We start from the raw sequence: 13,951 nt of genomic DNA, 5'->3' as shown, positions 1-13,951 counted from the left end.
TTTATTTTGAAAGATAGAATATTATTTTAATATATGTGCGGAATTCTGTTAGCCAGTTATATTCCAGGAAAATAATAATTATTTAAAGGAAATGTGGTTAATTTCTTTTCCACACTAGAAAGGTAGGAAGGAAATGAGGTTTGTCCTGCCATATTAAGTATCTGATATCTGCAGATTCACGTGCTCATGGATGAACAAGTACATTAGATTTTTGGATCAGTTTCTGATTTCAGCTCAGTAACCTGACCGTAACCTCCAAGAGTTACTGATATCAAGCTGCAAATGCAGCTGCTCTCAGTTTCATTTTGCAGGTTTTGCAAAGATGCGTTCTTAGATCAGACTTCTTCTTATCTGCAGTCAGAAAACAAATGCCTGATTGTTTTCCTGTTACTGACCGGTACATTTTGTTTACACTAAGTGCTAAAACATGATATTGTTCTTGCTGCTTCCTTGAGCTAATCAATAAACCTCATTTCAAAGCATCACAGCTCTTAAAAAGCTTCTTTACTGTCCCTTTAGTCTTTAGCTACAGAACTGTAACCTTTTATTATATTTATCATGTAGAGCTGTATATGCACCATGTAGATTTCTGCACATTAGATTAATTAATTAGGTTGAAATATGGGTTTACTGCAGTCCAGTGCATTAAAACAAATGTGTGCCTGAGCACAATGCATGCTCTCTGTTGTATTTATATGCTGTCATGGTGATGGGACCAGCATGACTGAACCTCATTCCAAAGCCCTGCTTAGCTCCGCTTACATGAGATCATCTTGTGAGTTTCTCTGTCCCACCCCTGACTCATGCTCTGAAGCCTTTCCTCTCCCACTCCAGCAGCAACACCCTTCTCTCCCATTTGCAGCAGATGCTGGGAAGCATTGCCACAGTGGCAAGAGGAAACAGGTTTCCTAGCGCCACGTTTTTAAAATGGAACAACCATTAAATGGGCTGTTCCATTTGCTTTTGTTTTTCCTTTACATTAAGAAACCTGCTGGTTTAAAACAATTTCAACACTCTTGTGAATAACCTCATACCTTTTGTAACATGTACAAATAATAATATTATAGGATTCAAATAAGATTTTCTTGATGTAAGCTTTGCAATGTTCATTTTTAAGAAAGGTGGCTTAGAAAATACACATCGATTCTGTACAGGGTGAAGGATGGATTATAGTTTTGATTGAAAGGATAATGGTACTAATCATATGTTATTAGGGTCTCCAAAATAACTAGATCTAACCCATTTTAATGCAGTGTCAGTTTTTGGACAGATGAGTTCAACGGCACTGTCGACTATTATTGTCAAAACATGAAATTAGGAAATATCTGTTGAAAAAAATGGGTAGAATTAATTATTAAGAATCACAGAAGCACCTGTGGCAGGTTTTGCTGGCCTGGACGTTATTGAAACCATTCAATTGGCAGTTTCTTTTAATTTCTTAGATTTCAGTTTCTTTTACTGCTGTAAGAAAAAGCATGTAGCTCATTATTAGCTATGCATATGCTATAGAGCAGAACAAGGACAAAATCATTTGGGATGATGGAAAACGGTGGCTTTTATTTATTTGCAGCTGCGTTTCTTTTATTTCAAAACAGAATTAGTTGATGGTGAATGGCAATTGTTTCTTGACTGTGGATAGCAGTAACATTTGGGCCCAATCTGGGCGACTTAAAGCACTTTTGACTCATTTAGGACACCAGCATGCGTTATTTGAACCAGACGTGCCCCAAAAGTCATGAGGTGGGCTTGATGTGGGTCATGACAAGTGTTTTGTGGTCTACATACCAAGTGGACCTGTGGCTGACTCACCCTGAGTCAACACTGTCAGTCAAGGCCAAATGTGGCCCATAGAAAACTACAGATATGGCCCACATTTGGGCCAAATATTCATTGGTGTCAGGGTTCAGTGTGGCAGGTGCAGCTGTTGCACCAATGGAAGCTATTGGATTGTTAGCACCTGTGTGTGTTTGTGCGTATGTGAGCGTGTTCATGCAAGCGCCCTAAGTCTGCATTCATGCCCCATTAGCTATCATTAATGGCTCCCTGCAGTTACAGCTAATGTCTGTGGGTACTCTGCCAGCTTCACCTTTATCCTCCATTTGCATTTCATCAAGGGTCAGCTTCACTTGTGGGTGTAGCAGGGCACATCATCATTACACTACACGTTGAAAATAGTCAGAAAATCTATAATTATTTTCTGTCTGTATATCCTGTTAATTTTGCACTTTACTGCATGTTTTCAGAAAGCAATGGCAGCCTTAATTTAATGATGTGCAGCAGTGGTTCATACTGCACCTTTTCAGTGCATATGCTTTCTCTGCAAAGGAGTAATAAACAAAATAATATGAATCCTTCCACTGACAGTTATCATTGTTGCCTTTTTCTTAGTTTCATCTGTACTTTAGTCTCCAAAAAAGCGAAGACTGACTGGACCGGCTGCACTGAAGGCTTGGGAACCTGTTCTAGTCGCTTACTTCACACCTTGCCCCACCCTCAAACTGGCTGCAATATTTCACTAACAAAGAATGGGAAAAATGCACCTTCCGGTATCTCCCCTTCTGTTCCGTTCTTCTTTTTTTGTTTACCTTGCCATCTACCCAGGAACCGTGATGACAGCATGCCTGTTAAAGCACACTGGATGCATGTGATCATACTGAAATGAGTCACCAGTCGTCCTCTGTTGTGATATGCACTGTGTGCTCAGCTTTTTTAAGCCTCTAAGCCATTGTTTGACGAGCACAAACTGTTGAATATTAACATTTTAGAATGTTATAAATTGCAACAAACCTGATTTTTAAAGGCTGACAGTCTCTCGGTCCTTCCACTTCTTTTGTCTAAATAGATGGATTGCTATATGCTTTATGTTAAGAGCTCATCTACACAGATATATTTTCATATAGCTCCATCACCAGATTAACATTTCATTTTAGTTTGGATTATGACCTAATACCCTCAGGGCTATATCAGCTTAGCTGTAGATTGTGTTTATCACTTATTAGTAAATGTGAACATTCTAATGTGGTGTACATGTTAAATACTTGATAAATATTCCAACTTAGCATTGCCATTGTGTGCATGTTCACATCAGAAACATTATGTTAGTAGAAGAAAGAAGCAGTCGAAGGACCCTGAATAGAAGTCTATGGGTGAATTTTAAAGCGCTCAAGGTGGCAGTTGTTCTCTGCCCCCAGAGAGCCAATTAACACCGAAACAGGAACAATATTAGACTGTTGTTATGTTAACGCATGGACATAGTAGTGCTTCACAGCTGTTTGTGAACCTGTGCATTGTAAGAGTAGAAATTGGTAAGAAAAAAGCTTTTTTTTTTTTTTTTTAACCTTTATTTTGGCATTTGTTTAGATAAAGGGGTTCAAGTAACCACCCTGATTCTATCAGAGATGCTTGGTGAGTTCTAATCAGCTTGCATCTAGAACAGGGGTCTTGAAGCTGTGGCTCTGGAGCTGCATGCGGCTCTTTTGCTCATCTCAAATGAATATGGACATGAACAATAGTTATTTGATTAATTTTTGCTTTTATTGCTTTAAGAAATTCTTTTGCATCTTCCATTTGTAAAAATGTGTAGTTTCACTGAAAAAAAAAAAGATATTCCATTAATTAAAATGTCTGTCACAGCCTGCTTCTGTCACCTGGTGCCTTATCATTTTAATTTAGCTAAACTCAGTAGCAGGGGATAGAATACATGTATGCATATAAATGTCTAGTCTTGGGTCCCCCAATGAAACATCATTGTCATGTAGATTTGTTTGCTTTCACTGACAGTGCTGCTGGCTTGCCGGTATGCTTGATCTGCAGCTGGGCTTTAGCCCGAATTAAACAGAAACTGGTCTACTTTTACTTTTATTTTTTTAAAAACTATTAGGCTGTTTAAATGTTTTATCTATTGCCAAAGTAAGCTACTTTTAATTGATTCATTTGGATAAATACAGGTAGAATAACACGTAACCCTTGCTCTTTACTAATTTTTGGTTGCAGATTTCAATTTTCATTTTGCTCTCTCATGTCATATTTTTTTCACAAGTGGCAGTTGTAAACATGATCCAGATGTTTTTTGCTATATTTGTGGATGCTTCACTACCTCCAAACAGTAAGAAAACATAACGGATTTTGTGAGAAGGACATAATTTACTGATATTGATATGAAACTGGGCGACGTACCAAAATGTGTCTTGGTCGCCTCGTTCAGTTTGTCAGGTGTGTGTTGCAAACTTCTGAGCATGAACTAAGAAAAGAGAAAGAGCTTGATTTTTGATATTCCAGCAGGATGGAGATAGCCACATTACTTTAATGACTGCTGCTTCTGTTTAGTCAGTATTCTAAAACTAAATCATCTTCAGTTACTCTAACCCGCCATCAGCAATGACACCTGTACCACAGTCGGATGAAATGCCCCCTCCCATTTTTATCAGCTTAGCTGGTGAGAACGGAGAGTCTGATGCTGTTTTGTCTCCATATGCACAACATTCTAGTGATGAGGACTGTGACGATCCATCTTCTAGGAGCTCATCTGTCCCTCAGTTATTCACTCAGCCAGATTTAAATAAATTTGGATCTGCCAAAGGAAGCGGCTGAGTTGCTTGGGTCTGGGCTCAGTGAGGGAAAAATTCCTGGCTCCAAGAACTAACGTTACTTTTTATAGGCATCGGGAGAAGGATCTATTTCTGTTCTTTGAAATGGATGATGACCTTGTCTATTGTGTTGATGTTGAGGGTGGGTTATGATGACTACGATGCAAGTGAGTGGAGGCTGTACATTGACAGCTCAAAAGTCAGCCTAAAATTTGTCCTAGTGCATAATGGCAATTAATTTGCATCTGTGCCAACTGGTCTTTCTGCCCAGTTAAAAGAAATCTATGAAAGTGTGCAAACTGTGTTGGAGAAGCTGAAATACAAGGAGCACAAATGGATCTTATGGGGGAAAAAAAAAAGGATTCACATTTTGTGACAAAAATGTATGTGAGTAAATATTAGTATTTTTGAACTCAGCATTATTGAATTAGATAATATCAACAATTTTCTTGAAAACAGCATAAATTCTATTTTTTGTTGCAGGGTGATGTAATAAGTCAAATGTTCTGCAGCTGGCACTGTTTTAGCTCGTACATAGAAATGCTGACCTAAAGTAACCTTCTGTTACTCTGTTTCAAAGTTAGGCCTTTATGATTATAGATATTTTTTCCTCCACTTGATCTTTTTTGGTAATAAAAATAATTAAAATAGCAAAAAAAAATGTTTTTTTTTTGTTTTTTTTAATAGTTCTCTGGTTTAACAAATGAAACAAAACATATATTGTTGTAATAAAATTGCAAAGTTGAAGCACCAAATAATGAGAAATAGCCCACCACAGAGTAGTCCCATTTTGCATATAGATTTTCTGGTCTTAAATAGCTAAAAAATGGCTCTTTTTGATAGCAAAGGTTGCCGACCTCTGGTCGAGAAGGACCAGAGGTCACCAGCATGCTGATGTTTTGCTCAAAGCAGCACGCTGATAATGTGCAGCCTCACAAAGCTACTGCTATGGGCCAAGGCTCCACAGTCTCATTGTGTTAAAGTAATAAAAAGCCTTGTGACACACCAAAACTGAAATGTACATACAACACAATAACAAATATATTTACTTGAGAATTTCTAAACCATGATTGCTAAAGTTTTCTCATTTTTTAAAATATATATTTGGTTTTCTATTAGTCTCTGAACAGGATCACTATTGTATGGAGTAGGGTCTTATTCATTTAATTATGTCAATGAATTTTTTTTAAGCTGCACTAACCAGAGCTATTAGCTGAATCACTATTAAATAAAGGTAGAAGATGTTAGCTTGTGCTTTAAACAAAGCCGTGCTCACTGCGGCTGCAATACAAGAGCTGTGAAACGAACGCTGTTTAGCAAGAATGCTTAGTGAGTCCTTGTCACTGGGTTGAAGGTTGAGTGCTCTCCAGTTTAGACTTTATGCTTGTTTTTATTTCCTTCACATACAAAGCCAAAGGGGATTACATAGGGCAGAATTTGATTGGTGGAGCTTTTTGATGCCGCTCCTCTCAGAATGTGGGAATATTTTAGGCATCATGACATAACAAGATGCCCAAGGATGTCACTGCCCCTCTCTGCCAGATGTTTTCAGGAAAACTGAAATTAATCTGTTTCTGTCTGGTCTTCTATTTAAACAGGTTTGTGAAAATACACTACTGAATAACAAAGTGCCCTACACTGTCCTACTGCTGGGCTCATTTTCCATTTTCTGAAAGTCTGTTGAAAGAAAATTAGAAACTATTATTCATTCAAGCACAAAACCAGTGTCCTGTCTTGAATATCTAGTTTTGAATTTACAAATTCAATGCTGGAAAACATGTCATAAGATCTAATCAGTTTTATTTTGCATTACATAAATCAGACTCCAAAACCAAAGGATCAGGATGCAACTTTAATTCACAAATAATAAATACATTCACTTCTACTACAAGCATGACTTTCCTTAACTCATCTTTGCGTGTTAGAAAATGAAGGATGTCACCTTGGTGGCACAGATTATGTGGCCTGCAGTTGCAGGGGCAGCGTGGTTTAGGGTTGTTGCTATTTATAGCCATGCACATGTGCTTTGCTGAGGTCTACAAATAAGTGTCTCAGGCTGCCCGTTTGAATGCTGTGAGTGGACTCTTGGGTTGCACTGCACTTGGACTGCAGATCAAGTACGCACAGGCCTCAAAACAGTGTGTTCTGCTCATCATCTAGTGTTATACAAGACTGGCTGCTGTAGCGAATGATTCACAACGCTGTCATTGTGAAAAGAAGCTATTCACTTGAATATGTTCACATACTCCGCACCTAAGACTGTGCAGTAAATAACACCTTAATTACTACCAGTTTGACTTCCTCTCTTGGTGTAAATTTGTGCTTCTGAAGAAGGTTTTAATGACTGCATTCCTGACAGTGCCCAGGGTTGTAAACACTAACTGTAACTTTAAATGTAACGTGAGAGAACGGTGGTTAGTCCGGTCAGGCTTGCAGCAGTTTGTGATCCTTCAAACATCAACCATTTAAAGTCAGAGGTCACAAGCTGTTGGTTAACACATTTCATCCAGTTCCCAGAGTTTTGGTGGAGGTGAATCATCTACCACCTGATTTCACATAGCTTAGGTTTAGTTCACCTTCCTTTGGAAAGCCATTACCACAAAATGAACATCATGCATTGACTGTCGTCAAGAATTAGTTCATATTATAAAATGTTTTCTGATTATCAGAGCCAACGCAGCAGCTCTCTCAGTCCCTGTTAATTGTGCACCTCAGCAGTTTTCTGTCTTTGCTCAGCGGTATTTGCAGAAAGTTCTTCATAGTTTTGTTTTGGGATTTTCCCCTCAAATCTAAAATAAACAAAACTAGGCATTTTCCTCACTTTCTTATTGATGTTGCCAGAGTATTTGGGGTTCATTCTTTGCTTAACAATTGTAGATAACTGCTAAAATTAACTGCATGGATGTTTTGGGTAGCTTGGTGTTAGAGGAGCGGGGGAATTAGTTGTGCCTCTATATTAAACACATTTTACGTCAGAGGGACAGAGCTTATGTCTTTGCTGTTCAATATCTTCATTGATTTTATAGCCAAATAGTACATCGCTAGTGTTATAAGGGATACTTTTCAGTGTCTTGTAGAATGGCGTTAAGGCAGAGTCCATGCTTACTTTTATTCTTGTTAAGTCCTCAAGAGGGCGCCATACTACTAAACTCACTTTAATGATATTTAGGAAGCTCAGGTATAGAAATAACATATACCACATACCAATATACTAAATAGTTAACTGTCTGTTTATACTTCATTTAAACATGGAGAGCAGCAATAATGCCATGTGACATTTATTGATATGAGTTTATTGATTGTGTGGTATCAGAAAAGCTGTATGTGCTGTAAAGTCATCTGTTACTGACTGTGATTGATAGCTGGTTGATGACACTCTTTTCAGCTCTTGACCTCTGCTCTGAGCTGGAGAGTTTCCTGGAAAAACTGCCCAGTCAATCTATATTAATGAGCTTTTCAGGAGAGGTTTATGTATTATGCAGCAGAGAGCTTAGACATGGGCATTACACACCAAATTGGTGTCCTGGTGCAGAGTACAGTGCTTTATTTCCCTGTGATTCAGCTGCATGATGGAGTCAGAGGGGCATTCACATCAGCAATGACACAGCAGAACTGCTGGGAAGGGATTTTCACTGCATCACTCTTTCTTTCGGTTTGCTTCTCACTCTTTTATTTACTGGAATTCAGTCTTTAAGGTTTATGTCAGGCTTTATGCTGTAGAATATCAAAATCATTGTCAGTCCAACCCACTTTTGAATTCTCATCTGCTTTTAATCATGCACTATTTTTAGATGAACTAAATGTACAAATCTGCAGAGAATACAGTCACAGCTTTGAAGGCACCCTATTCTGTAAATGCACGTTACAGGCTTCATTATAAAGCTGAAGAAATATATAAGAAATACGCATGCAAACATGCTGTGTCATTGAAAGGTGAGCTTATATGTTATCTGGGCATCTTTCAGACCCACTGACAGAGCCACTGTCCTAGATTTGAACAGAGCAACACTGTTCAAAACTACTGCTTACTAGAAAATATTACACAACAGTACAATATTAAAAACAGGCATTATTTCTCCACAAGTCATGTAACACAATACAATGTGTTGAATGTGCATTATGCAGGTTTCTGGAGCATCATATTGCCAGGACAGAAGCACTTTCAGTTTTTGTCTTATGTAACTGTAATACTCAGTATGATAAGAAAACAGATGCAACATTCCACTAAAAACCGAAAGAAATGTGCTTTTTGTCATTTTTCGTGTTGTATCACGTACGGTGTTGGCCATTATTTGATTTTAAAGTATTCTCAGTTGTTTTTCCTGCAGGAAACTTTGTGAGTCTTGGCAACAGCTGCACAATAGCAGGATGATTACTTTGGAAACTTTTACACCCTTGAAAATTAGGGCCCATAGCTGAGCATGTGTGTATTGCACAAGATATATTTAATATGTGAAATAATCAAATGATTCACGTTGTCATCAGAAAGCATGGTACATTGCGCTTCAGTTACAGCAAGAAACTGTTCTCTCTTGTTCATGGTTAGTTAACACAGAGCATTTTCTCTGTTTTTCTTTTTTCTATAAGACACACTGACTTTCTTGTATGATTTTTGAGGGCTGCTGCTAGATAAACACCAATCCACACGGAAACCCAAATTAGCAAGCAGCCATGGAAAACCTGACAGGACTCGTTCTGGAAGTTTGATGAGAGAGGGAGTCACAGCTAGAGCCCTAGAGGCTGGTAGGCAAGCCGGCAAGAAGAGAGAGACTGTTGCTGCTGATTCTTCAGTCGCTTATCTGCGTGGCATCTGTCTACCTGGACCGCGATCCTCTCAGCAGCCCTCGGGAAGTAGTTCAGAAGATGAAGCACCTCCTAATGACAGAGAGGGAACATAGGGAACGCTTGGTAACTCTAATGTGCTGCATGGGTTAGTATTTGTCTTACTGGTTTTTCTCATTTCCTTAAAAAGGTTAGTCATGCCTGTGCTTGCTTATTACTAACTGCAGGTAAAATATCCTTACGCAAAACCTATTTTGTAATCCACACCGAAGATTAGTTAAAGGCAGGAGGTTATCTGTGTTGTGAGTCAGTGGTGAGAGTTCTAGTCTACCACAGTGTTACTGGAGTGAATGTGACCTGGCTGACAGATGGTGTAGTCATGTCATTGATTGAGCATGTGAGGTTTTTTTTTTTTTCTTGTTCACTGAGGATAAGTTAGAGGAGCTGGGTCTGGCACGCTGGAAGACGTGGAAGCAGGGAAATGAGTCATAGCTGTGGTGGAAGGCTCTGCTCTGCTATTGAATGGAGGACAGCCCTTAAAGAAAAACGCACGGATGAAATATATTTAACACTTCACTGCTTAGATAACAGTGTAGTTTTTCCTCTGTCACTATTATATGCTACTAAAGTTGACTCTATTTAATCTGTTTTCTTTTTTTCTTTTCTTTAATTGCATCCATTTGTTCCCTGTTTTCACCTATGTCATTTTCTGCAAGAAATCTGGCTGCTATGGTGATGCAAACAAAAAACACTGTTATTTCTCTCTCTTTTGAGACACTGAGGCATGTTTTCTGTCCTTACTTTTTGACATGATTTTCACTGAAGCTATGAATAAAAAATAAAAAAAAAAATAAAAAATAACATTACATATTCACTTACTGCAACAGGAAACACATGATTTTACTTCAGCACATTTAAGAGGCTCATCTGTCAGAACAACATCACTCTTGTCTGTATCCATACGTTGGAGATAGTATAATCTACACAGCACTTTTTGTGTCCTCTTGCTCCTTTAAGCACAAAGCAATCCAGTAGATTATATAGGATAGGTATGCATAGCAGAATTAAGCTTTTCTAATGGTGGCGTTCACAAAACAACAAATGTAAAGAAAAAGGTACATGAAGTGTTTTTTTTTCTCTGCAGATGAAAGAGACAGAGTGCAGAAGAAGACGTTTACAAAATGGATAAACCAGCATCTGCTGAAGGTAAGAATCAGTGTGTTACAGCTGACAGTGTTCCTTTGAAATGTCTGAATTCATTTTTTTATATCCTAATTTCTGTGTCTATTGTGTTTATAGATTAAATCTGAATACTAATAGTCTTGACATTTTTTTTCTATACAACAGTTCTAAAAACCATTTTCATGTTCTTCATTATTTATTGCCAAAGTAATATAACTTTCCCTGTTAGGTCTTAACATGTTAACATTCCTCTTCCGATGTTATTAAAGCTTGTTAAAAGTCATTTAGAAAGACATGCTCTGCTGCACTGCTGCAGTGACTGATTGCCTTTTGTTGACTCAGGAATTTGAAACTGTCTGTGTGGCGTTAATGAAACAGTTTAGCAGACAGACAAGCAGCAGCATGTCTCATCTAATATGTCTTTGTAATAAACAAATCTGGGAATAACCTCTATTGTTGTCTTTATGAGGTTCTGCCATAACTGGTACATTAATCACTGAAGTCACAGTTATGTACAGTATGTAATGTGAGTTGTAAATATGTAGTTCAGTCACATATAAATTATGGGGATTTCTTTTTCCATTTATTTCACTTTTTAAAAAGTCCCTAAAATGAAAAGCTGATTGTTTAGTAGCACAAGCCAGACCTGCACCTGATTGCTATTAAGATTTTCTGTTCTCTGAAGGATGACTTGCAGTCACCTTGGTGACCTTTTCCTTTTGTCCTACATCACTGTCAGTCCAGCATTTTCTCATATTTTACGCCAAAATTAACTTTTGCCAATCCCCACAGGATGAATCCCACAGATTTTAGTGATCCCCTGACTGTTTTTTTTTTTCCAGCATCAGCATGAGATTAAGATGGCTTTGAGTGAAGTGTTCCTGAAACATTGCCGTGGAGGTTACAGTGCTTTGTGTATGACTAATATACACTTACTGGTCACCTTATTACTGGTACAACTTGCTAGTAACTGGTTAGACCTCCTTTTGCTTTCAGAACTGCCTTAATTCTTGGTGGCAAAGATTCAACAAGGTTCTGGCAACATTCCTCAGAAATATTGGGCCATATAGATGTGATAGCATCACACAGTTGCTACAGATTCACTGGCTGCACATCCATGATGTGAATCTCCTGTTTCACTACATCCCAAAGTTGCTCTATTGGACTGAGATTTGGTGACTGTGAAGGCCATTTGAGTACAGTTAATGTATCATGTTCAAACAACAAATCATCTCAACAACAGTTTGAGATGATTTGAGCTTTGTGATGATCTGCTTTATCATGCTGGATGCAACCATCAGATGATGGGCACACTGTGGTTATAAAAGGATGGACATGGTCTGCAACTCAGGCAGGCTGTGGCATTTAAAAGCTGCTCAGTTGTCCAAGGGATCCAAAGTGTCCAGAAAATATCTTTCACACTCTTACACCGCTAGCAGCCTGAACTGTTGATACAAGGCAGATCCATGCTTTCATATTCTGTACACCAAATTCTGACCCACCATCCCAGTGTTGCAGCAGAAATCAAGACTCACCAGACCAGGCAATGTTTTTTTTTTTAAATTTTTCATTGTCCAGTTTTGGTGTGAATTGTGTGAATTATAGCATCAGTTTCCTGTTCTTAGCTGACAGGAGTGGCACCTGATATGGTCTTTAGCCCATCTGTTTCACATTCACAGATGCTCTTCTGTATACCTTGGTTGTAATGAGCAGTCATTTGAGTTACTGTTTGGCCATTCTCCTTTGACCTCTGACATCAACAAGACATTTTCACCCAGAAAACTCTTTTTTTTGGATCAAGCGTTCATCTGTTAACCTGTCATTCCTTCATGTAATTGAAGTACGTTGATGTAGTTTTTGTGCATTCTGGAGTACATGTCAATGTTAGTATGCTGCCACTCTGTATATATATAATGGCATGTAGTCCCATGAAGGAACCCCAGCAGTTACTCCCTCTTAGTGTGACTAACTTTCATCCTCCCAAGTCGTTATCTGTTTTCTGTTTACATCCCACTTTCTTCCTCTTCTGTTCTCCCCTCTTTGACTGGTTTCTCTCCATTGTCTAACCCTTTTCTGTAAACCCTAGAGGTGGTTGTGTGGGAAAATCCCAGTTAGCTCAGCAGTTTGTTCCACATTCAAAGTCACTTAAATCGCCTTTCTTCCTCATTCTGATGCTCGGCTCTAACTTCAGCAGGTCATTTAGACAATGTCTACCTAAATGCACTGAGTTGCTGCCATGTGATTGGCTAGATATTTGCATTTGAAACCACTACTTGAACATGTGTACCTAATGAAGTGGCTGGTGAGTGTATATGTGACACCTCAAGTTGCAAGTTTTGCTTTTGGTGCAATTTCAGCAAATACAGTCAGATGGTAGATAAAAACATTACATTTGCTGATCTGATGGGTTAAAAAAAAAGCTACATATTCATAATTTCACTTTGAAAGCTTATTTGGGTACATTGAGCATCATATTCAAGTTTATGTTATAAGATAAACTTGGACTGAAGAGTTGGTTTAAGGCTCTTTTAAAATCAGCCCGTTATGGGCCTCCCATTATCTGTGACTGGTTATGATATATGAATTGTTGCAGGTGAGAATATACAGAAATGTGTTTATTATTTTCAGTAACAAAAAAAAAAAATCATTAGAAGGATGATTGAGGTCTTTGGAATCCACTTGTGCCTACCTTCAGGAAATGCTTGCTACAGCTCACACCAACACAATCTTGGCAGAAGAAATAAGGAAATAATGTTTTCTTTCTATACTACTTTAAAAATGTAACACATCAATAAAGCTGCAGGTATAAACAACAGAAATGCTTCAGTCCGCATTCTGTTGCTGTTTTAACTTGACTAAATGATTTACTGGAATATTTACACATTCTGTGATCCACGGGCAGATTTTGGGCCTCTTTAGGTTATTGTAATGTCTATTTGAGCAGACCTCACACGTGCTCCCTGAGAATTCAGCGGTGCTGAGTAATAATTGGGGACCTGCTTTGCTGAGCTAATAACATAAGGGTGCTGGACTATTTTGGCTCTACAGCTGTGGCTGCTATCTGGGATTACAGTGCTGAAAGCCCTGTGTGAAAGCAGGTCATCGGGCAGCAGGGTGATTTCAGAGGCGCGGTATTTAGGACAGGAAGGAGAGATGGGCCTGCTGGAAGGAGGTGAAGTGCCTGATGCAGGTGTTAAGATGAGGTGCCACAGTGATATCCTGCTACAGCTCAACAAATTCGGCGTGATTTAAGCTACATTTATTTCAGTGTCAGGTGAAATTGGAGATTTAAAAACAAAAATGGATCAGTGGTAGGAATGTGATCTAAAATAGATTTTCCTAAAATTAGGCCTTAAATGAAACTGAACACTAAGATAAGTGAATGACATGAAGAAGCAACA

General features: G+C 38.4%; 1 protein-coding gene across 2 annotated transcripts in view; it reads left to right on the top strand.

Annotated features, from left to right (window-relative positions):
• dst (dystonin) overlaps positions 1–13,951 on the top strand; it is a 104,477-nt gene that overhangs the window by 11,566 nt on the left and 78,960 nt on the right. The window contains exons 1-2 of one of the 2 annotated variants that reach the window (XM_030747586.1): positions 9,400–9,516; positions 10,513–10,574. In XM_030747586.1, coding sequence (XP_030603446.1) covers positions 9,450–9,516; positions 10,513–10,574 — 129 coding nt within the window. In that variant the 5' untranslated portion in view covers positions 9,400–9,449. Of the gene's footprint in view, positions 1–9,399; positions 9,517–10,512; positions 10,575–13,951 lie in introns of those variants that run through there. The other variant, XM_030747585.1, reaches the window with a different exon arrangement.

This window comes from Archocentrus centrarchus, chromosome 15 (genome assembly GCF_007364275.1).
Source record: "Archocentrus centrarchus isolate MPI-CPG fArcCen1 chromosome 15, fArcCen1, whole genome shotgun sequence".
In the NCBI taxonomy this organism is placed as follows: Eukaryota; Metazoa; Chordata; class Actinopteri; order Cichliformes; family Cichlidae; genus Archocentrus; species Archocentrus centrarchus.
This window is presented reverse-complemented; position numbering and strand designations above follow the sequence as displayed.